This window comes from Culex quinquefasciatus, chromosome 1, assembly GCF_015732765.1.
Source record: "Culex quinquefasciatus strain JHB chromosome 1, VPISU_Cqui_1.0_pri_paternal, whole genome shotgun sequence".
Taxonomy (NCBI): domain Eukaryota; kingdom Metazoa; phylum Arthropoda; class Insecta; order Diptera; family Culicidae; genus Culex; species Culex quinquefasciatus.
Window position 1 is genome coordinate 11,820,154 of NC_051861.1, and position 24,510 is coordinate 11,844,663.

The 24,510-nt window shown below is 35.9% G+C and overlaps 3 protein-coding genes across 3 annotated transcripts in view; 2 read left to right on the forward strand and 1 right to left on the reverse strand.

The window, feature by feature from the left end:
• The window catches only part of LOC6043184, a 314,616-nt gene that overhangs the window by 63,608 nt on the left and 226,498 nt on the right, over nt 1-24,510 (reverse strand). The window contains exon 9 of the mRNA XM_038249531.1: nt 5,166-5,310. Coding sequence (XP_038105459.1) covers nt 5,166-5,310 — 145 coding nt within the window. The remainder of the gene's footprint in view (nt 1-5,165; nt 5,311-24,510) is intronic.
• LOC6043192 lies at nt 1,428-1,954 on the forward strand. The gene is made up of 2 exons (XM_001857250.2): nt 1,428-1,508; nt 1,575-1,954. Exons 1-2 carry the CDS (start codon nt 1,452-1,454, stop codon nt 1,881-1,883), a joined length of 366 nt encoding a protein of 121 aa, XP_001857294.2. The 5' UTR covers nt 1,428-1,451; the 3' UTR covers nt 1,884-1,954.
• LOC6043193 lies at nt 3,756-4,287 on the forward strand. The gene is made up of 2 exons (XM_001857257.2): nt 3,756-3,862; nt 3,919-4,287. Exons 1-2 carry the CDS (start codon nt 3,812-3,814, stop codon nt 4,225-4,227), a joined length of 360 nt encoding a protein of 119 aa, XP_001857301.1. The 5' UTR covers nt 3,756-3,811; the 3' UTR covers nt 4,228-4,287.

Below are 24,510 nucleotides of genomic sequence, written 5' to 3' on the forward strand. Positions count from 1 at the left end.
TACAACAAAGGGTTCAGAGAGATCCATTGCGATATGTCGCTGAGTCGAAACAGTTTGCGATCTGCTTTGTTTTTCTCAGTTATTAAACTGCTTAAAATCTATGTTATCAAGAATGTTTTGCAATCTTGTTGATAACACGACATCAAAGACACATTTAAAAGCAATTTTCATCATGCCAAATACAAATTTACGGCAAACTGTGGTAGTGCAGGCCAAAAGAGCGCCGAGCTGATATGTTGTTAGATTCTCTCCTCTCTGAACGTATTCGTGTGTGACTCGGGTCGACGGAGTGGGCAAAGAAATTCACGAAATATTGGTGTAGCTGGGAGAATCGATTGAGAAAGTCGCTGGCAGCCTGATCGTAGTGTTCGCTCGCGACTGGTTGCGTGATCCAGTCAGCAAAGATTGGCTCGGCGATGAGTGAGTGATTTCAGATCTTTGAACCGAATATCAGGACCCTTGATTTCCGTAGTAACAGTTCAATAGGGCGAATCTGCGTTTGTAAACAAGCAGTCTATCCCTTTTGCCCAAGTAACAGTTCACGTAAAGTAAGAGGGGGACTGCTTTTTTACAAACGCAGATTCGCCCTATTGAACTGTTACTACGGATTTGATCATTAATAGGCATTTAATGAGGCTTATGATAATCGAGTGTGAACTGTACGTAAATAATTCCTAGTGCAAGCTTTCAAAAGGTTGCATTAGAAATCAGTGGTTTTGGAAATTACCACTTGATTTCAATGTACGTGTTCTAGTGTCCAGATTTAATTATTAGTAATTTGTTGCAATTGTATGTTAACTTTACTCTGCTGATTGATGCTTTGAGATATCTGGACAGTTCTGATCATTGTTATAATTTATCTGCTTATTTTAAGGTTTAATAAATGAAGTTCTTCTTGACCTACTGGATTTTCATTGTTGTTGTTTCAGATGAGGTATGGTTGAGTTTTTTTTTAAATACTATTACACAATATTTTTCAAATTTTTGTCAAATAACAAGCCACAGTTGAATGCAAAAAGTGTTTTAAAATGCATTTTACACTAATTCAGTTATTTAGCAAACATTAGTTTTCAAAAAATGAAAGATTTGAAAAAAAAAACAAAGATTTTAGCACAAAAAACATCGTTAATTAAAAAAAAAATAAAAGATTTTTAAATCAACCCAAACAAAAATTATTAAAAACGTTGCAACGCGTTGGGGAAAGCATTTAAAATTGTTTAAAGTTCCGATATCAATATTGCTCCATATGTCAATAAATTTTGCAGTCCCTTCCAATAGCATGCCTTGATCTTTCGTTCTATAAATTGATACCTCCCGCTCTCGACGGTCCCTTCAATATCGACACCGGAGAGTCAACCGTCAGTCATTTCTGGACAAAGGTAGTTATCATAGTAATTAGAACGTTATGATATAAAACACTGTTCACAACTAAAACTAAACACTATAGTATAATGAAGTTCCCGGTGGCACTTGGTCTGTTTGTCGCAGTCGTGACAGCTGATATGGAGGTTTTTTTTTAAATGATTGTTTACAATTTTGACTTGATGACTAAATAACACATTATTTTGCGACAGCTAACTCCAGATGAGCGCAACTGCCAGATGCGTCAGCGTGCCTCGGACAAGGACGTCGAGATGTTTCATACGATGCAGCGGCCGGTAGAGAGAACGACCAAGTGCTACTACGACTGCATGATGCAAGTGATGGGTTATTCCAACGGAAAGCGGTTCATTCGGGACAGGTTCGAGGATATCTATTTGAGTGCGGCCAAAAACGACGACCAACGGAGAACGATCCGGCATTTGGCGGACAAGTGCGACGGAACGGAACATGACGACGCGTGTGAGCTGGCGGCCGATATTGTGGCGTGTATTAGGCGTTGATTTCTTTTTTTGTTAAGGTGGTAGATGGTGTCCTTCACTTTTGGGGCAATGACTGTCAATGATGGTTCTGAATTAAGGGTCCAGATATAGTAAATTGAAATGAAAACGTTGCTTAATCCACCTTTAGGTTGGTGGTGCCTTCCTTACATTCATAAAGTTAATACACTACAGAGCCTCAAAAAAGAGTATAAATAAGACATTTTTTATCAAAATATCTGAGATCCGGCCTAAAAAAGTGTATAAATAACACTTAAGTGGTTATAACATTTGGTAGGGTTGTCAGATCTTCAACGTTTTAGGCTCATTGGAAAGGTCTTTTGATTATCTATACAAAGATAGGTCGCATGGTGGATCCGGACAACGTTTTCATCAAAATATTTGAGATCCAGCCTTCAAAAACTGCATAAATAACACTTAAGTGCTTATAACTTTTGATAGGATTTTCAGATCTTCAACGTTTTGGGCTCGTTTGAAAGGTCTTTTAAATACCTCTTTAAAAATGTGTAGCATGACGGGTTTTCTTACAAAAACCACCCTTTTTACAATCTTCCGGACTTTATTCGAAATCGTTTTTTTAGCATAACTTTTGAAGTACTTTACTAAACTTCATCATATTAACTAGAGTCTTGTGGGACCCCAAGACGGATCGAATGAGACCAAAACGGTTGAAATTGGTTCAGCCAATCCGGAGATAATCGTGTGCATATTTTTCGGTGCACGGACTCACATCCAGACACACGCACAGACATTTGTTCAGAATTTGATTCTGAGTCGATAGGTATACGTGAAGGTTGGTCTACGAGGTCAAATAAAGAAGTTCATTTTTCGAGTGATTTTATAGCCTTTCCTCATTGCATTGAGGTGAGGAAGGCAAAAATAATCACTATATGTAAAATTCTTCTACAAACTACACAAAGAAAACCATTTTTTCATCGAAACATTTTGAATCAAGATTTGAATGTTTATCTAAAACAAACATGGCCGCCAAATGGCCGATTGGGGATGATGCCTTCCAGAGCCTTAATATGCTTAATACAGACTGGGCACGATTTTCTGAAGCCACATGAAAAATGCATTTTCTCAATATTTCATTGCTGTCATATTGGCCACCATCTGGATTACAAAATTGCAGATCATCGTGAAAAAGTTAGCGAGAATTTAGAGCGAAGTCCATGTTAGTGGGAATTGCGCAATATCCTATGGGTAATTCTCTACCAACTCACACGAAATCGGGAAAAGTTGCCCCGACCCCTCTTCGATTTACGTGAAACTTTGTGCTAAGGGGTAACTTTTGTCCCTGATCACGAATCCGAGGTCCGTTATTTGATATCTTGTGACGGAGGGGCAGTACGACCCCTTCCATTTTTGAACATGCGAAAAAAGAGGTGTTTTTCAATATTTTGTGTTAGGAACGACACTCGAAAAAAGCCCTTCTATGAACAGGCAGTTATTCATATTTTGCTGTTTGTGTGTGTTAGGAATCGCCTTAAGGACCATTTTTTTATTTATACATTCTGAATCAAGGTTTGAATATTTTTTTTTACATATCGTTGAATAGGCATTCGAAAGATCTTTCCAACGAGTTCAAAACATTGCAGATCAGGCAACCCTGTCGCAAGTTATGTCCTCTGAAATGTATGTAAATGATTTGCTTTGTATGGAAATTGTCCACGAGGTGTCTGAGATAAAAAAAAAAACAAACAAAGCATCCACGTGGTTTATGGATGGTCCCAATCTGTCATGTTTTGAATCACCTTTTTTGATCATTAGATTAGGGCTTGAATGTTTGTAATTTTAGTAATACACAACTAAGTTGTTCTGATTTTGTTGATAAGTGCTCTATTATTTCTGTTTATATTTGATCATCACCATAATGTATACGCTATTCTGAGAAACTTTAGTCTCAGTTCAGTTCAACTTTCAACAACATGAAAATAATATTGGCCTTTTGTTTGTTCACAGCTGTAGCTGCATTAGAGGTTCAAGCAAATAATTATACATTACAAACGTAAAAATTAACACTTTTTTCTGGCAGCTTTCTCCAGAGGAAAAGAAGTGCCAAGAGCAGGTGGATGCCTCCGAGGAGGATGTCGAAATGTTCAGGTCACTGCAACAGCCAGAGGAGCGCACCACCAAGTGTTACTACGACTGCATGTTGCAAAAGATTAACTATTCCGACGGAAAGCGGTTCAACCGGGAGGGATTCCTGCACACGATGACGCAGGTGGCCAAAAACGAGCAGCAACGCAAGGCCATACAACACTTGGGGGATCAATGCAACGGAACGGAGAACGACGATCCGTGCGAGCTGGCGGCCGACATTGTGGCGTGCCTTTTTCGGTGAATTTGTATGGAACTAAAATTTTGTTTTCAAAATCACTGAAAGTTAATACAATTACATAATGATTTGTCTTATCCTTATTTTCATAGCTGACGTTTCAGACAACAGCAAATTTAAACGTTTTATTTAAATTGATGAACATTTTTAACTCCTTAAAATCCACAACTTCAAAACACTTTTTTTCTTATTGATATAGACAAATTAAGTCCAAACTAAGTAAGTCCTCGTGCGGTGATTGTTCGATATTTTTCAAAGTTGAATGTTTTTTTTTTTTGTTTTTTGTTTTTTCTCAAATCAAAATCAAATTATTCGCTCTACAGCATTGCCTTGGCGTTCTCGATTGCGAGATACCTACTCGAAACTAGGCTTGATTGTTGAGGCAATTGCAAACCTCTTTTTATACCTTAGCTTCTATCCACCCCGGGATTCGAACTGACGACCTTTTTCGTCTCGAAAAATACCACCAGGGATACCTTCTGGGATCAAACCCAGGCCGACTGGGTGAGAGGCAACCACGTGACACCACGGGTCTCGGCTGTTAGTTTTTCTATGTTTCTTTAAACAATTTGAAAATCAATAAAAATTGACCAATTGATTATTGATAATTGATTCTGCAAAAAAAGTAAAATTATTACCGATTTATCTTTGTTTAAACATATATTTAAAAGGAAATCGAAAAAAATGATGGTAATTTTGATAACGTGCAAAAGTAAATAGGTTTTTTGTCGAAGGATGACCTGTCCACAAATATTTTTAAAAATAAAATGTCACATTCACCACCGTTTTAAAATCCTTTATCAAACACTGAATTATTCACTTTTTCCAAAAAAAAAAAAAAAAAAAAAAAAAAATCACTAATTTGATTTCCATTAGCTTTTTTCTTTTCTTCCTCCTTTCTAGACGAGGGGGTAACCCCTCGAATTTCCGATCGCTTGTCGTACCTGTCCTCCATCCGGCACTTGTTTTCCCGCACCTTGCAGTGCGTTTTGAAGTCCTCGAACAGTTTGATGCACTTGCGCTCCTGCTGGCACACGGAAAGCGCGTGGTTACACGTCGGCAGCGCGTCCACCGGGTACGGGTCTTTTTCTGAAAGTGAAGGGGGAGAGGGAGGGGAAAAATATTTTTAGTATTGTTTTTTTGTAGTTAAATTTTTGATAAGTTTTCAAAGTATTGTTGCTTTTTCAAATTGAAATGTTCCAAAATTCAATCCTGCACCACCCAACCGATGCAATGTTTTCGTTCAAATATCTGCCCCAAGAGACCGAACCAAAAAAAAAAAGAACAAAAATATTTTAAGCACAGGGCACCACCACCGGAGCAATCCGATCACCCCAAATCCAATTGATATTAAAGATGTTTAGCACTTTATAGCACCGTCGTCCTAGTCTTAGTCGTCCTTCTCGGTGCTGGCCATCTCCGGACGGAGGAAACCATATCGATTCTTGGCACGAGCCGAGGATCTGGCCCCAGGAGAGAGCTCACGACCAAATCTGAGGTCGTACAAAGGGGAAGGGGGGGTTGGTGGCACATCCGAATTTCCATATTGTTCGAATTTCGGGCAATATTTTAGCAAGAACTTTGACTCAGCTGGCACTAGCGATGCTGCCGTCGGTTGAGCTTCTTTGTTTGTGCTTCTTAGGGTGGGAAAACGAAGCAAGGATTTTCACTTGTGTGACCGAGCTCTTAGCCATGCAGATATAAGATTGTGGAGAAGAAAACTATGCATTGGAGCACATTGGAAGAAATCATTTGTTTTTTGGTAATATTAATTATTTTTTTTAATTATTTTCAACAATTTTTGGAAGAATTATTCTGAATTATAAGAATTATGTAAGCAATTCTCTCTAATTTTGTCTTTTTCTAAAAAACAGCATACTATACGCTGCTTATGGTTGGATATGGAGCTTATCTGAGCTTCATATTATTAATGATGATGATTGATTACTAAACACGGAGTATTTTTTCGAGAACATTAACATAAAAAGTGACTTTCTCTTATATTTCTGGATTTAATTCCCTTTCAAACGATGAATAATGCCTACCATGGTATTTTTAAGGATGAAAACATTTTGCTGAAACATAAAACTTATATAAAATTATGATGAAATTTATTGAAATTATTTTATTAGAACCATAAAATACTCAGTAGGCGATGCTCATCTTTGAATGGGAATTAAATTCAGAAATTTTGGAGAAAGTCACATTTTATTTTGCGAAATTGGGTATATTTACCCAGAATTAATACTTTTTTTATGGAAATTGTTCAAAAAACTTTTCTCTACAATGTGATTGATTCGAAAATGTTTTAAAATATTTTAGTGTTGTATGGCAGTGGATTGAAAAAATAATGTTGGGAACCTGTTGGGTAATAAATAGCTTTTAATTGAAATACTTTAAGTTCAGCAATGGTTTAAGCTGGAATTTGTATCCGGGCAATCTGTTGCTGTATTTTCATGACAAATTGTACAAAGAAAGGATTTTTATTCGGTCGTTTTTAGGTTTCCAGATTGGATTATAAAAAGCTAGAAATCTGGTAAATTTGGGTTGGAAACTTTTGATTTGAGGTCAAATATGTAATTTAGAGTCTCTTTAAGCACATTCATAACAAATTTGATTGTTATGATCATGAACCCATTGATTTCTATCGACTTTTCTGAAGAAAAACCTATAAAATCGAAAAAAATATAATATTTCGCCGGACCCCGCAAAATGTCGGGAAAGAGCCCTTCTTTCATGGCGCCAAATATCAGACAAGCCAATTTTTTTTTCTTAAGTTTGTTCTAGGAAACACACCGTGCTAAATACACAACCCAAAATTGTTGAAGTTGATGTCAGTAAACGTGCCAGTTTTGTCAAGGTATAATAGATTTGACTTCCCTGAACATGCCCCAATTGGTAGAAATAACATTTAGTGAATTTTCAACCAATATATAAAATTGTAAATTTTGAGTATTATTCTATGGAAATGGTACCGTAAACCAGGGTGACACTGATAGGATTTCAACATATTATTCAAATTTTTATTCGAATGTTACTACTAGTCTCACACAATGTCCAAAATGGGTTTGCAAAAAAGTTGTTTTTTTGCCTTCCTCACTGAGGTAAGGCTATAATCCTGCTCTAAAAATGAACTTCGTATAAAAACGTCGTAGACCCACCTTCATGTATACATATCGACTCAGAATCGAAAACTGAACAAATGTCTGTGTGTATGTGTGTGTGTATGTGTGTGTGTATGTATGTATGTGAACCAACAAACTAGCTCATGTATCTCGGCACTGGCTGAACCGCTTTGACCCGAACTTGTTGCATTCGACTTGGTTTAGGGTCCCATAGATCGAGTTTTATACAGATTGAAGTTTCGATAAGTAGTTCAAAAGTTATGTATAAAAATGTGTTTTCACATATATTTGGATCTCACTTAACTGTATGTAAACTATGTCCGGGTCCATCATCCGAACCGTCGTTGGTTAGGTAATCAAAAGACCTTTCCAACGAATCCAAAACATTGAAGATCTGGCAACCCTGTCTCGAGATATGGCCACTTAAGTGACATTTATGTACTTTTCTGAAGCCGGATCTCACTTAAATGTATGTAAACTATGTCCGGATCCACCATCCGACCCATTGTTGGTTAGGTTATCAAAATACCTTTCCAACGAGTCCAAAACATTGAAGATCTGGCAGCCCTGTCTCGAGATATGGCCACTTAAGTGACATTTATGTACTTTTTTGAAGCCGGATCTCACTTAAACGTATGTAAACTATGTCCGGATCCACCATCCGACCCATTGTTGGTTAGGTTATCAAAATACCTTTCCAACGAGTCCAAAACATTGAAGATCTGGCAGCCCTGTCTCGAGATATGGCCCCTTAAGTGATATTGATGTACTTTTTTGAAGCCGGATCTCACTTAAACGTATGTAAACTATGTCCGGATCCACCATCCAACCTATTGTTGGTTAGGTTATCAAAAGACCTTTCCAACGAGTCCAAAACATTGAAGATCTGGCAACCCTGTCTCGAGATATGGCCACTTAAGTGACATTTATGTAATTTTCTGAAGCCGGATCTCACTTAAATGTATGTAAACTATGTCCGGATCCACCATCCGACCCATTGTTGGTTAGGTTATCAAAATACCTTTCCAACGAGTCCAAAACATTGAAGATCTGGCAGCCCTGTCTCGAGATATGGCCACTTAAGTGACATTTATGTACTTTTTTGAAGCCGGATCTCACTTAAATGTATGTAAACTTTGTCCGGATCGATCATCCGACCCATCGTTGGTTAGGTTATCAAAAAACCTTTCCAACGAGTCCAAAACATTGAAGATCTGGCAACCCTGTCTCGAGATATGGCCACTTAAGTGATATCCATGTACTTTTTGGAAGCCGGATCTAAAAAATAGATGAAACTTGTGTACAGCCATTGTTGTGAGGAAGGCTCCAACCACATAGGTGGATTAAGTTAGTTTTTTTAAAGTTCTTTAAAAGACAATTTCGTTGAAAATTGTTATTTTGGAAACTGGGGTGACTTTGATAGTCACTGTGTTTCTTACAAATTTCAGCCTTAAAGTTTGAGTACCGTCAGTACCGAGTACGAGTACCGTCTTAATAACAAAAACAATTTAAATAAAATCGAAAATCTTTAAACGTAGATTTGTTCTTAGATAGTTTACTAACATTTTCCCAAAATATGGTGGATTTTGATGAACACTAGCTTAAATGCCAAAAGTTTGAAAATTGAGGCAATCTCACCCATTTGAGGGGGTGACATTGGGTCAAATGAAACTAAAATGATGCTCAAATACAACGATATGGTAACAGTGTTTCTTGTTCGAGGGAATCGTATTGACATGCTATAATGTTTGAAGTGGAGATTTTCAAACAATTGGGTAGTTTTCGAGCAATTCTAACAAAAATATTAGAAAAATGATTTTTTGAGAGGTCATATTTGGATAAAAACGTACCCCAACTTTAGACATCTGCCAAAATAACAGGATTTGTTCTAGGAACGAGATTTTTTCAGCGAAGTCATCTTAAGATGTCCCCTACACAACCCTTTCAAAAGAATTCATTTTCATTGAGAAGAACCTGAGAAATGGTAAAATCCGTAAAAAATCACTTTGACCCAATCTCACCCCCAGACCCAATGTCACCCCCACTTACGGTATACAATTTATCACGTCAAATTGACCATTGATAAGGTTTATTTGATTGTTTCATTTGAAAAATCACACTGAAATGTTTGTTTACTGAACTATATTTTTTTATAAAATGTATATCAGTTTTAGGGTCAGTCAATAAAACATTTGTTAAACATTAAAAATTTATAAAAAAAAAATAAAAAAATATAAAATTTTATATTTTAAATTGTAGAACAATATAAAAACCAAAATGTACTTTAAAACTTGTTTTACTGAAACTGACTACAAATCTGAAAAAAAAAATTAATTCTGTTTCAATTATAATTGAAACTTGTAACCTTAATACGAATTTTTAATGTTCTATGTGTAAAATTGTTCAAAGAATCCGGTGATAAAGCAAATATTTAACCAGTTCCTGATAAAAAATATACATTTGTACAAATGTGTCATTAATCACCATAATAATCACCTTAGCTCGTTTTGTTTAAAATGATTAACACAGTAGGAATAGTTAAATTTTGAATGTATGAAAGTGTGGTTGGTTTAATTTTTACTTTATTTTGAGTTAATTTCACCTGAATTAAATTTAAAATTAAATTTAAAACCACAAAAACTGATGAATGTTTCAACAGTTTTTGATTTAAATTAAAAAAAGTGGCACAATATCTGATGTAATATTATACCCAGAAAAAATGTACTGTGATTATCCAATGAGAAGTTAGCTACATAAATTGACAAAAAATACTCATATTGCAAAACCAACCGTGCAACGGTGATGCCATGCGATTTTTTCTACAAATTTGATGACTCGTTTGTATGCATGCCGAAAAAAAAGTACGCAAAGAGGAGAAAAACCTTATGAAATTTTATTGGAGTATCTTCCACGACTCGTCGTCGGGTGTTTTCGCTTCCGAAAAAAAAAAATCGACAGCCGGGTCAAAAGATCATGATTTTGCTAACCAAATTGCCCCCACTCCTGCCTTCTTCCTCTTCAAAGAAGAAGAAACCAAGAAATGGTTAGTTTGGCTTCGCCACAGCCTCTCCGCATGAGATGTTTAGACGGTTTAGAATGTTTGCTTATTTGCAAAAATGAAAATTTAATGCAAATATGGTGTTCCTTCTCAACCGAAAAACTCAGCCTCGCCAGCTATTGCAGATTTTGTGGAACCCAAGGGAATTTTGTTGGGGATTAAATCACCCTACAGTACGGGACTGTTAAGAGAACATATCAGCTGTCTTCGGCTAAATCCAACCGTAACAAGCAGTTCTCACCACATAGCGTGGTGCATTTTGGGGAAGAAATGGCGACCTCCAACTCAAACTTTTCGCAGGGATCAAGTGAAGACAAACTTTGAACCCAATTGGCCACCAATGAGTGAGGGGGGGGGGGGGGGCTAACCCTTGGCGATATTAGTTACAATAACAAATTTAAGAATGGAACGTAGAAGATGGTTACAATCAATAAAATAAAAACTGTTTCTCAGCAAAATGCAACAAAAACAACAACTTGACTAGTCAAGGGTTACCGATCGCATATGGTAAGCATCAAAAGCATCACCAGACAGAACGTCTGGCAGACGACTCTGTGGGAGGAACGGCCTCATCAGCATGCTTGGCCTGGCGTCTTCTGCTGGAGGCTTTGAACATTTTCCTCTTGGCTGCCATCGTCAGCCAGTTGGCCTCCAACAAACGCTTCATATTTGGGGAAGGTTCATGGCCACATGTGGTGGGCTTCTGGCAGCCCTCTGTCTATCTTTTAGCCAAAAACAACGAGGCTTTAATAAACAAATTTGGATTTTCCCCCACGTACACCCTGACATGGGAGAATGTGGGTGGATTGTTATGGTTAAAGTAAAGTTTAAGGGGTTACACTTCCAAGTCTTTGTTTTAGATTTTAAATTTCAATATTCTGTTGAAATAATTCAAATCATGCAATTTTTTCAATTATTTTTTTTTAAATATTGAGATAACAAAATGGAAACAGTTAGCCCAAGCTTTACTAAAACTACCCCCTTAAAGTGAAATTGTTATGCTAAGCCCAACGTTTAGCAGCGCAGTTTCCTGGAAAAACAAAATTGGATTCCAGTCACGCTATGGCTGTGAGCAACCATGGAGGAGCGGCTCCGTAGTATTGCACTTTTCACATCCTTAGGACTCATGGATTGACATCATGCGCATTTTGTTCGGTCTCAATTAAATAAAGATTAATAATAAAGAATTTATTTAAAGTAATTCCAGTACGGAAAAGGTGACAGCTTCTCGCGAAAGAAATAACTTCAAATTGACACAATTGAAGTGAGTGCAAATGAAATTTCCATTATTCAATAAAAGCATCACTTCGATCGGACGATGAGTCAATAATGACAGCTATTGGCTCCCTCCGCGAGTGCAATTCTGAACAGACTTCATCTTCCATCCTCCACCTTGCCCAACAAACTGGACAATGCCACGCAAAGTGGTCCATTCCGTTCTGACCAAGAACATCTTCTTGCTCAGTGGGTCAGTTGGATGTGGAGAAAAGGAAAGAAAAAAAAAACAGAAGAAATAACACAAACTTAAGGAAGGACGATTTCTGCTCGAGCGATTCACACTTGGCTTCATTCAGAGGAATAGAGTAACGGTGGGTTTGAAATCAAATTTCTTAAATATTTTTTTTGTTTGATGTGACAGTTCTTTTTAAAGAAAATAAGATCGTTTCCAATCTTATTTTTTTTCCGAGTAAAATTAGATAAATAAAATTACGGGAATTGATCTACTTCGAGAAAATATATTCAATATTACTTTAAAAATATGGGTTTGATTTAATTTAAGCATGTTAAAAATGACGTGAAAATGAATGAAATGAAAAAATAAAGATGTCATACTAATAATTTTGTTTTAATTTTGAATCAGACATGTAACCAAATAATTTTTTTTTGGTAGATGTTTCCAGAATCAGCAGAATGTTTAATGTCATCTTGAATAAGGGTCATTCCATCTGAAGCGGAACAGCATTTGAAAATTACCATCTCCGATTCTGCTCAAATTTGGCAGAGCTGTTGAGACTATCAAAACATGCCAAAATCCCGAATTTCATCCAAATCGGACCACCCCCTCCACTTTTGTACCCTCCCAAAAAATCATCTTTTTGGCGATTTTTGAGCGAAACCCCTATCTTCAAACGACGATAGCTCAGGAACCACAAATCATAGAGGGTCGGTCATAGACTCAATTTTGAAGGAAATTGGACGTAGAATCCATTTCCGTGATCAAAATTCGGATTAAAATATTTTTTCTACCTGTATTGCGCAATTGAAAACTTTAATTGGCCGTATCTCAAAAGAGCCCTATTTATTTTTTAAATTTGACCTCACCATCGTATTCCCCGTCCAATTTTACATAAGAATCACTTAACGACAGAAAGGAATATGTTTCGTTCCAGAGATATCGAATTTTAATGTTTTGAGCATTTGAAATTACCTAAATTAACTACACTCGCCGCACATGCTAGAAGCATTCAGTCGTGCTGATCAATAATTACTAACTGGTGTTCTGTAAGATGAATTATTTTTATAATTTTATACGATTTTGTGATAATCAATACGTTGAACAACAATTTTTTGTTTAAGGAATATTTATTGAAAATTTGAACTTTTAATATTTATTTGCAAATGCTACAACGTTTCTACAACACAATTTAAAAAAATAACATTTTTCTATTGTTTTCATATTTTTCCTAATTCCTCATTTTTTTCCACTTTATCAAATTATTTCTTTTATTTAAAGCAAGAACAAATGTAGAGCTGGATGTAATAGTTGAAATAATTCTCATGGGTTCTGGAGCTTTTGCCATATGCGGTAACAAAATAGTGCCATTCAGCAATAAATCCCAAAATCGGCCTTACGCTTTGAAAGATTGAGCATGATCATATTAAACCGATTTTTATATTGTGAGCCAGTTTCATCTGAATAATTGATTTTTTTTTCAATTCTGGTACATTTAATTTCAAAAAACAAAACCATATACTTCTGATACATGTGGACAGCAGCTGTATCGTCTTCCAAGATTTCGAAATGATTGACAAAAAAAAAGATAATTGTTCGGACGGTGTTGAAATCAACACCACTTTATTTGATCTTAGTCAGATAATAAATCCAATTAATCTTTGTAATTTTCATACATTTTTCAGTTTTATACTTTCCAGAAATCCTCTTGCTTAATCATGCTTCACGAAAGTTTTATTCATGTTAATTTATAATTTTTAACACAATAATGCATCGTACACTTTTTCTTAAGTGTTACTTACAAAATCAATTTCAATTTCCTGCTAGCTCAGTCTAAGACCGATCCTCTAAGATTTGTGGTTCCTGAGCAATCGCCGTTTGAAGATAGGGGTTTCGCTCAAAAATCGCCAAAAAGTCGATTTTTTGGGAGGGTACAAAAATGGAGGGGGTGGTCCGATTTGAATGAAATTCGGGATTTTGGCATGTTTTGATAGTCTCAACAGCTCTGCCAAATCTGAGCAGAATCGGAGATGGTAATTTTCAAATTTGCATTTTTTCTTGCACACTTCAGGTGGAATGACCCATAAATCATTAAATATAAAGATTAACAAGTAAATTCATCTAAAAAGTATAAAACAAGCGCAAAATTTACTATTTTTTACATTGCTGTCGCGTTTTTGACATCATGAAGTGATTTTTATGTTGCCAAAACAGGAAAGTTTCAAAAATCAAGAGATCAAAAAGCAATTTTTTTTTGTGTTTGCAAAAATTGTACATGATTAACTCTCAGATTTCGGTCATTCGATTTTTTTTTGTATTTTTAATCTGACTGAAACTTTTTTGGTGCATTCGGTATGCCCAAAGAAGCCATTTTGCATCATTAGTTTGTCCATATAATTTTCCATACAAATTTGGCAACTGGCCATACAAAAATGATGTATGAAAATTCAAAAATCTGTATCTTTTGAAGGAATTTTTTGATCGATTTGGTGTCTTGGGCAAAGTTGTAGGTATGGGTATGGACTACACTGGAAAAAATGATACACGGTAAAAAAAATTTGGTGATTTTTTTTTGTCGCTAAAACTTGATTTGTGTCCGGGTACTTAGCCGAATGGTTAAGCGATCTGCCTTTCAAGCAGACGATCAGGGATCGAATCCCGCCCGGTCACCTCGCCACCGATTTTTCGGTGGCAACTTGAACCCCCTGCTCCCTCTGGGAGCAACAGATACACACACGGTAATTAATTACCACACACACACACATGCCACTCCCCCCACTACAACAACTAGCGGTGGGTGAGTGGGGAATGGACGGGAAGATGACCAACCAACCACACCGCAACGCGTGAAGGAAGGAAGGAAGACTCTTCCAACAAGACCCCCAGGAGATCATCAACATCCATCAAGACGAAGAACAATAGATCTCGGATCTATAAATAGACGCACGGCTCCGTGATGGCAAGGCCGATTGAGCCAGTTAGGGTATAGGTTAAGATAGAGGACAAAGAATAAAAAAAAAAAAAAACTTGATTTGTAAAAAAACACTATTTTTATTTTTTCAATTTTTTGATATGTTTCAGAGGACATCAAATGCCAACTTTTCAGATGCAGAGAATTTCCAGGCCGTGCAAAAAATCTTTGAGCGAGTTATGAATTTTTGAATCAAAACTGATTTTTTTCAAAAAATCGAAAAATTGGTCGCAAAAGTTTTTCAACTTCATTTTTCCATGTAAAATCAAATTTGCAATCTTGTAGTACTTGTTCTCTAGTGAAATTTTGATAAAGTGCACCGTTTTCAAGTTAAATCCAATTTTAGGTGACTTTTTTGAAAAAAGTCGCAGTTTTTCCTTTTTTTAAATTAGTGCACATGTTTGCCCACTTTTGAATCAAATATTTTTGAAAAGCTGAAAAATTTCTCTATATTTTGCAATTTTGAACTTTGTTGATACGACCCTTAGTTGCTGAGATATTGCCAATCAAAGGTTTAAAAACAGGAAAATTGATGTTTTTTTAAGTCTTACCAAAACAACACACCATTTTCTAATGTCGATATCTCAGCAACTAATTGTCAATGTTAAAATATGAAACATTCGTGAAATTTTGCGACCTGTTCGAAAAAAATATTTTCAAATTATTTAAACCAAGACATTTCAAAAGGGCAAAACATTCAATATTACGCCCTTTTAAAATGTTAGTCTTGGTTTTAAAAAATTTGAAAATATTTTTTTCGAAGAGATTGGAAAATTTCACGAATGTTTCATATTTTAACATTGAAAATCGGACCATTTTTTGCTGAGATATCGACATTGGAAAATGGTGTGTTGTTTGTGTGGGACTTAAAAAACATCAATTTTCTGTTTTTAAACCTTTGCATGGCAATATCTCAGCAACTAAGGGTCGTATCAACAAAGTTCAAAATTGCAAAATATAGAGAATTTTCTCAGCTTTTCAAAAATATTTTTTTCAAAGTCATCTGAAAATGGATTTAACTTGAAAACGGTGCACTTTATCAAAATTTCACTAGAGAACAAGTACTACAAGATTGCAAATTTAATTTAACATGGAAAAATGAAGTTGAAAAAATTTTTCGACCAATTTTTCGATTTTTTTTTAAATTAGTATTGATAAAAAAATGTATAACTCGCTCAAAGATTTTTTGCACAACCTGGAAATTTCTGAAAAGTTGGCATTTGATGTCCTGCAAAACATATCAAAAAAAAAAAAATCAAAAATAGTATTTTTTTGCAAATCAAGTTTTAGTGACGAAAGGTTAAATTAAAAATCATCAAATTTTTGTATGGCCAGCTGCCAAATTTGTAAGGAAAATTATATGGACAAACTAATGATATAAAATGGCTTCTTTGGGCATACCGAAGGCACGAAAAAAGATTCAGTCAGATTAAAAAATAGAAAAAATAAAATTTTAGAAAAAGACCGATTTCGTAGAGAATTCCTAAATAAAATATTTGTACGTACCATTTTGTATGGACAGCTGCCAAAATTGTATGGAGATTTGTATGGCCTTAGTCATAGAGAAGGTCCTCACATAGTTTGAGCCAGATAAAAAAAATCGAAAAATCGATCGAAATCGTCCGATTTCGTAGAGAATTGCTCAATATATTCTATTTTTGGAAGAAAGTGTTATTTTTTCAATTTCCAATATTGCTGACCACACCGTTCCAATTTCTTTCGAAAACGAGTCCTAGGTGAAAAGCTCACAGGGCCGGCAAAACACAATAGCTTTTCCGCTTTTCTTTCGTTCCCAGAAGTCTTCGGTCGAGAGGTCGCTTCTCTGTGCCGCCTCTGTCCAGCTCGGTTTGACGGTTCTCAAACCTCCAACTTTTCAACTTCCCTTTTAAGTGAGTTTATATGGGTGTGTGTGTATGTGTGTTAGTGTCCCCCCGTTTCTATTGTGTTGGTGGTCGATTGTCTTCCTCCTCCACGGCGCCCGGCGAGCTGCTGAGTGGACCAACTTGAAATGCTGTTATTTGCAATAAATTTCTGCATGAAGTAATTTACTATGCAATCTGTTTTTTTTCTTTCGTTTTTTTCTGTTCCGTTCTTTTGCTAGTTGAGTTGGCACAGTGTGAGTGTGAGCTTTTTCTCACAAAAGAAAAAAAAAGACAATAGATCGGAGGAAGTTTTTCCCTCGCCCACTTCTTTTCACTTCGTCACAATCGGATAAATGAAAAGTGTGTTTGTTTCCAGCGTTGAGAGAGAGAGAGAAAAAAAGAAGAAAAGTTTCACTAGTAGTAGTGGTAGCGGTATAAAAATAATCGTATAATGAATAGAAATTTGTCCAAGCACGATTAAACTTGCAATAGAGTAACGGAAATGCTCTCTTGTGGAAGTAAAGCGCTTCTCTTCGGGAAACAATCGGTTTCTGCCTGTGTCCGTTAGCCCCTGACCGGTTCCGAACGAGAACAAGAACAAAAGACGGATTGTGCTGAGGGAGGGAGGCTGAGGGTTTTTTATTGTGTTGGCGAGGTGCTATAAAAAGGTTGAACAGTGCATGAACACACACAGACACACTCAGGTGGAACAACTGGCCGGACTTGAATCGGTGGACCGTTTATCGGTGGAGATGCAGTTCTGAAGGTGCACTTGGATGCGGCCATTGTTGGGTGTTTTGTCGAGAGTAAACATTTGTGTTGTTGCATACAGAAAAGGGGGAAGTGTTTTGCAGGGGAAATATCGGTCATTACAGTTTGGAAACAATCTGTTTCTGCTTAGTCAGTTTGACAAACTACTTTGGTTTCTTTTTTCATTTCATTCATTCATGTTATTGAGCAATTCTCTGAGATTCCTGTCATTCGACTTTTCCTGTATTTTTTTTATCCTACTGAAACTTTTTTGGAGCCTTTGGTATGCCCAAATAAGCTATTTTGCATCATTAGTTTGCCCATATAATTTTCCATTCAAATTGGGCAGCTGTCCATACAAAAATGATATGTGAAAATTCAAAAATCTGTATCGTTTGAAGGAATTTTTTGATCGATTTGGTGTCTTCGGCAAAGTTGTAGGTATGGATATGGACTACACTGAAAAAAAAATGATACACGGTAAAATTTTTTTGATGATTTTTTATCTAAATTTTTGTCATTAAAACTTTATTTGCAAAAAAAAAAATATTTTCATTTTTTTTTAATTTTTAAAGGACATCAAATGTCAACTTTTTCAGAAATTTCCAGGTTGTTCATAAAATCTTTGACAAAGTTATGAATTTTTGAATCAATACTGATTTTTAAAAAAAATCGAAATAATTATTGATCGCAAAAATCTTTCAGCTTCATTTTTGGATGTAAAATCAAATTTGCAATCAAAAAGTACTTGAGAGAAATTTTGATAAAGTGCACCGTTTTCAAGTTAAGGCCATTTTTAGGTAACTTGTTTGAAAATAGTCGAAGTTTTTCATTTTATTAAATTAGTGCACATGTTTGCCCACTTTTGAAAAAATATTTTTGAAAAGCTGAGAAAATTTTTCTTTTTTCTTTGCTTTTTTGAACTTTGTTGGTACGACCCTCAGTTGCTGAGATATTGCCATGCAAAGGCTTAAAACATGAAAATTAATGTTTTCTAAGTCTCACCCAAACAACCCACCGTTTTCTAATGTTGATTTCTCAGCACCTAATGGTCCGATTTACAATGTTAAAATATGAAACATTCGTAAAATTTTCTGAACTTTTCGTAAAATATATTTTCAAAATTTTTAAACCAAGACTAACATTTTAAAAGGGCGTAATATTGAATGTTTTGCCCTTTTGAAATGTTAGTCTTGATTTAAAATGTTTTTCTTATTTCAGTTTTAGTATTTTAATTTGCATTTATCTTGTTTAGTTTCTGTTTTTTTTGGTAGTATTTGGCTTATTCTACCACCTCCTATCATTACATTTTTCCTATTTTTTTATGTTTTTACAGTCACTTTTTCGATTTTTTGCTTGTTTATCACATTTCCTGCTACAAAATGGCATCAGAATCATTTAAATTGTAAAAAAATGCGTAGAGGCATAGTCTGGGACACTAGAAAAATTTACTGCATACTTCTTTTTACCTAAAATATAGGAAATTTTTGTAAAAAACACAGCTAAAGTTGACCCCTAAAAAATTACAATGTTGAAAACATTGGCAAAGTCACATAAAACAAGTAAAACTTCCAACCTATAAATTTTCTAAAAAAAATCTTCTTTCCAATGCTTTTGAAAGATCAAAAAAATTGATTTTTGGCGATTTTTTTTTTTAGTCGAAGCCGGTCTAAAGGCGGGGTTGGGTTGTAGAGGGTTTAAAACGTAGTTTTTTTTAAATTTAACTTATTACTCTCCTCCATTTTTTTAATGAGATTTTGTGTAGTTTTGTAGCAATTTTGAGTATTTTCAAATAAATGTATTATTTCTTTCAAAATGTATGAAATTTTTACGATCATTCGATACCCAAATTGTAAAAAACTGGAATTTGGAGTTGTTTTCGAAAAACACAGTTTTGTAAAAAAAATGAGTATAATCCTTTTTAAATTTTTGCAATGGCTTTATTCTCTTCTCTTTTTAATGATTTAAAAATATGAGATTAATTTGTTTTTATTTGTCTTAAGGTCATGGTCGAGAGAGGATACACAAAATTGTAAAATTTAACAAAAATATACTCGGAATATTTTACCTTCGATAGTTTTTGTTTTTGATGTAGAGAAGTTTATTATTGATTACATTTTAACAAGTCGTCGCTATCGTGCTAACTTGTCGTACGTGCATTTTGGGCCAAATTGAGTTAAGAACGCCATTTTGTGCAGCTCACAATGCCTCACCTTTTGACCTTCACAGATCCCCAAAATTCGATTTCAATCCTGAGATATTCAACAAAAACCGAAAAAACTCCGTGCATTTATGTCACTTTACATATGAAAGTAGTTTCAATCTTGTCGTGCTATCTTGTCACTCCATGAAAATTGATGTAAGTGCGACAAAAGGCCAAAGGGACTTCAGGCCAGGAAAGTCAGGATGCGTTTGTCGCACGTACAAGCTAGACTACCGTAAACATTTGTAATTATAACTCAAAACTCCAGCAACCAACTTCAACCAAACTTTGGGACAATGCACAGAATGTTGAGCCAAACAAAACGTGTTTGTTATTGTTTACATTGCGTGCTCTCGTTTTTGAATGTTCAAGGTCAAACATTAAAACGCGTTTTTCTCGGAACGTCAAAATAGCGGGTGCGACAAGATAGCACGACGACGTCGAAGTAATTTATATTTTGTTGAATAATTTTAAATTTTATGTACTTTTTGCCTTCCTCACTGAGGTAAGGCTATAATCCTGCTCTAAAAATGAACTTCGTATAAAAACATCGTAGACCCACCTTCATGTATACATATCGACTCAGAATCGAAAACTGAACAAATGTCTGTGTGTATGTGTGTGTGTATGTGTGTGTGGATGTATGTATGTGACCAACAAACTAGCTCATGTTTCTCGGCACTGGCTGAACCGATTTGATCCGAACTTGATGCATTCGACTTGGGTTAGGGTCCCATACGGTGCTATTGAATTGTTTGAAGTTTCGATAAGTAGTTCAAAAGTTATGTATAAAAATGTGTTTTCACATATATTTGGATCTCACTTAACTGTATGTAAACTATGTCCGGGTCCATCATCCGACCCATCGTTGGTTAGGTTATCAAAAGACCTTTCCAACGAGTCCAAAACATTGAAGATCTGGCAACCCTGTCTCGAGATATGGCCACTTAAGTGATATTGGTATACTTTTTTGAAGCCGGATCTCACTTAAATGTATGTAAACTATGTCCGGGTCCATCATCCGACCCATCGTTGGTTAGATTATCAAAAAACCTTTCCAACGAGTCTAAAACATTGAAGATCTGGCAACCCTATCTGGAGATATGGCCTCTTAAGTGATATTGATGTACTTTTTTGAAGCCGGATCTCACTTAAATGTATGTAAACGATGTCCAGATCCATCATCCGACCCATTGTTGGTTAGGTTATCATAATACCTTTCCAACGAGTCTAAAACATTGAAGATCTGGCAACCCTGTCTCGAGATATGGCCACTTATGTGATATTGATGTACTTTTTTGAAGCCGGATCTCACTTAAATGTATGTAAACTATGTCCGGATCCACCATCCGACCAAATGTTGGTTAACTTATCAAAAGACCTTTCCAAAGAGTCCAAAAGATTGAAGATCTGGCAACCCTGTATGGGGATATGGCCACTTAAGTGATATTGATGTACTTTTTTGAAGCCGGATCTCACTTAAATGTATGTAAACTATGTCCGGGTCCATCATCCGACCCATCGTTGGTTAGATTATCAAAAAACCTTTCCAACGAGTCTAAAACATTGAAGATCTGGCAACCCTGTCTCGAGATATGGCCACTTAAGTGATATTGATATACTTTTTTGAAGCCGGATCTCACTTAAATGTATGTAAACTATGTACGGGTCCATCATCGGACCCAACGTTGGTTAGGTTATCAAAAGACCTTTCCAACGAGTCCAAAACATTGAAGATCTGGCAACCCTGTCTCGAGATATGGCCACTTAAGTGATATCGAAGTACTTTTTTACTCCGGATCTAAAAAATAGATGAAACTTGTGTACAGCCATTGTTGTGAGGAAGGCTCCAACCACATAGGTGGATTAAGTTAGTTTTTTGTGAGGTTGTAATTTCCCTATTCCGATCTTTGAAGAAAAAGAACTTAAAATTTCGTAGCTTGTGTGCTATCTTGGAACACGTCCTACCTTTTTCTAGCAGATGTTTCATTAGATAGCCCCCAAGCGACGATTTTTCATATATTTTGACGGGTAAAATTGACTGCAAGAATAATCGCTTGTAATTTGACTATTTTTTTGAAATACAGAGGCAGTTTTTTCAGCTTCCAAAGATTGGAAATATTAATCTGATTAAATGTGCTTTGAGCAATTTTCATTATTTTGTAAAATTTTGTCAATAAGCTACCAACAGACCATACATTTTATTATAGTTTCAAAATCAATGGTTCAAATTTGATAACATCCCTTTCGTGTGATTCACAAAATTCAACGAACAACAATCTTTAATAGCTCTCCTAGCGCCCTCGAACACAATGCCAAACAATTGTGTCCTGGGTCCTTCAAACTGGAAGTCCTCCAAAATCCATTCAACACGACCCAAAGGTGGCACAATCTTGCTTCAAACCGAGTTCTCCGAACCGGGTTTCAATCTGCCCAAAATCTACTTCACCGTATGTGAGTGTGTGTGTGTGACAGCGGATGTTTGCCAAGCGACAGAAGCTCAAGGATCCGATTTCGTCGTCGTCCTGGTCCTTGTCATCGTCGGTTGGCAGCCTTGTCGGAAGTGTCTTCTTGGCGGCACACAAAAAAAAAGCTCGAACAATGTTGTGTGCAACTTTTCCGACTCTCTCTCTCTCTGTACCGCTTGCAGGAAAGCCCAGAAGCGATGACATAAAGAGCAATTTTCGGGCAGAAAAGAATCACACACACAATGTCATGCAAGAGTGCAAAAAATACGAAAAACGAGTACGAGTACTCGCTCCAGTCCTTCTTCGTTGTCGTCGTCGTCGTGGGAGCACGAACCAACCATCATTTCAAACGCGATTGAATGGGCGTGGAACCGGTTGGAAGCCAGTGCCGTCGCCGTACAGGAGTTCAGAACAAAAAGAAGAAGAGCCAGCAGTCAAACGAACGAACAAATACTCGCTCCTAATACGAAAACAAACTCGTTCGTTCTGGTTTTTGGAGCGACGACAATGGCGACAAGCGCGAGAATGCTCCCGAGAGTGGAAAATTAGCTTCCTCCAAAGGGGAAAACAACGAGTTTGTTTTTTTTTCTGTAAAGTAAAGGAACGTTGCTCAAAATGACAATTGATGGCAAAATGGGATCTTGTAATTATTTTCGGAAAAAATGTTCTGTAGCCAAACTTAAAACAGTTAGGTTCAATTTAGTTAAGGCTATTTCAAATAGTTTTGAAAGTATATTCCCCTCCCCCCTGGCTTTAATATTGATTCGAAAAAAAAAACTGGGGATAAAACATTTTTACAAAAATCTTAGAAATTTATATGAAAATGTACATGTAATCACATGTAATGCATTTTCCAGCGTTGATAACCATTTAAGCATGATTGAATCTGTTGAAAAATATTTTCATAGTTTTGTTTTGGTAATATTTCGAAGAATATATTTGTTTCTCGGGATTTTTTTTTGTCTGAAAATTGGGAAGAGGAAAGGGACATAAATTTCAAATAGTATTGCATCGGCCTTAGAATGTTTTTAAACAAACTCTTTTCTTGTATAATGTCAAATTACTAGCCCCTTTCGAGACATTTCGAAAAAAAGTCTAGTTCTTAAAAAACTTATCAAAGTGCTAACAAATATTAATTTTCAAGTGCACATTTAAAAATGATTTTTTAAAATAATAGATTGTTTTCAATTTTTTCTCCAATTCCCCAAATTGGTATAGTGTCATTGTCAAAGTTAAAGGTTATCAAGATGAAATTAGTTTTGAAATTGTGTATTGAGGTTTTGCACCGCGACTGTGTTTCAAATGTAGTTGGCGCCAAAATGAGGTTACTTGCCAATAATCGTATACCTTTCTGCTGGATTGAAGAACAAATTCGCTTATTTCTCATGATTCCCTGCATCAATCTTAATGAAACTGGTTGCAAAAGACGAGACATTTTTTTTTTGCGTTCATTACGAACATCAATTTTTTGGGCGCGCAAAAATTTGTGAACTTTTTCTTTATAAAAATATGTTTTGGAACACCAAAAAAAATGCGTTTCCCGTATACACTCAACCCCCGGTGGTTGGTAACTTTTTCGTTTGACACTTTTTTAGTTTTTACCCCGTTGGTTGGTCAAAGTCAAACTAAAAAGTGACGAACTGTCACTTTTTACACGGCGCTCACGCACACTATCAAAACAAACGTTTGGTAGTGTGTGTGAACTCCGTGTAAAAGGGGTGTCAAACTAAAACGTGACCCCGTTCGTTTGACAACAGTTGGTGTCAAACCATCAGGGTTTGAGTGTATATCGATGAAATAACCAGTTATATAGTTGATAACAGATTTTTTAACATTTATTCAACAATTTTTATTGATTTTTGACAGACTTTCTTGCCAAATAGTCCAAATCACTATCAAATATAGGAAAGTTGTGCACTAAGTTGTTGGAAATAATTTTTCTCATCCGAATCCGGCATAAATTTTATAAAAATGTTGATTATGCTTTTTTCTAAAAATCATAGGATTACGCTATTTGTGCATAGGTGGCGACATGTGTCTTTTAGCTTTGCTGCAAATTCTCTACGATGTTTCCAAAAAATATATTTTTTCTTGAATTGGTTCCTTAAATTAAGCTTAAATTCGTCATATTATTTTTCACAAAGATTTAGCATATTTTTTTGAGTACAATGACTCTTGATACAACCGCAAAAGATTTAAAATGGATTTTTAAATCCATTTAAAAAATACCTTCTCGGCCCTTCTTGACAGAAAAGGTCCTGTAGTCATGCCCCGGTTTTGCACGCCTCGGTTTTGCACTGCCCCGGTTTTGATTTGTACAGCTGCCTCGGTTAAGCAAGGCCCAGTGCTTAACTGAAGCACAGAGCTTATGGGATTTTGGCTATATGAGAGACATTGGC

Bases quoted from the DNA above. Each gene is read 5' to 3' on its own strand.
- LOC6043192 (XM_001857250.2), top strand. From the start codon at position 1,452: ATGAAGTTCCCGGTGGCACTTGGTCTGTTTGTCGCAGTCGTGACAGCT. The intron at 1,509-1,574 runs GTTTTTTTTTAA...ATTTTGCGACAG, and splicing joins TCGTGACAGCTGATATGGAG to CTAACTCCAGATGAGCGCAA.
- LOC6043193 (XM_001857257.2), top strand. From the start codon at position 3,812: ATGAAAATAATATTGGCCTTTTGTTTGTTCACAGCTGTAGCTGCATTA. The intron at 3,863-3,918 runs GTTCAAGCAAAT...TTTTTCTGGCAG, and splicing joins CAGCTGTAGCTGCATTAGAG to CTTTCTCCAGAGGAAAAGAA.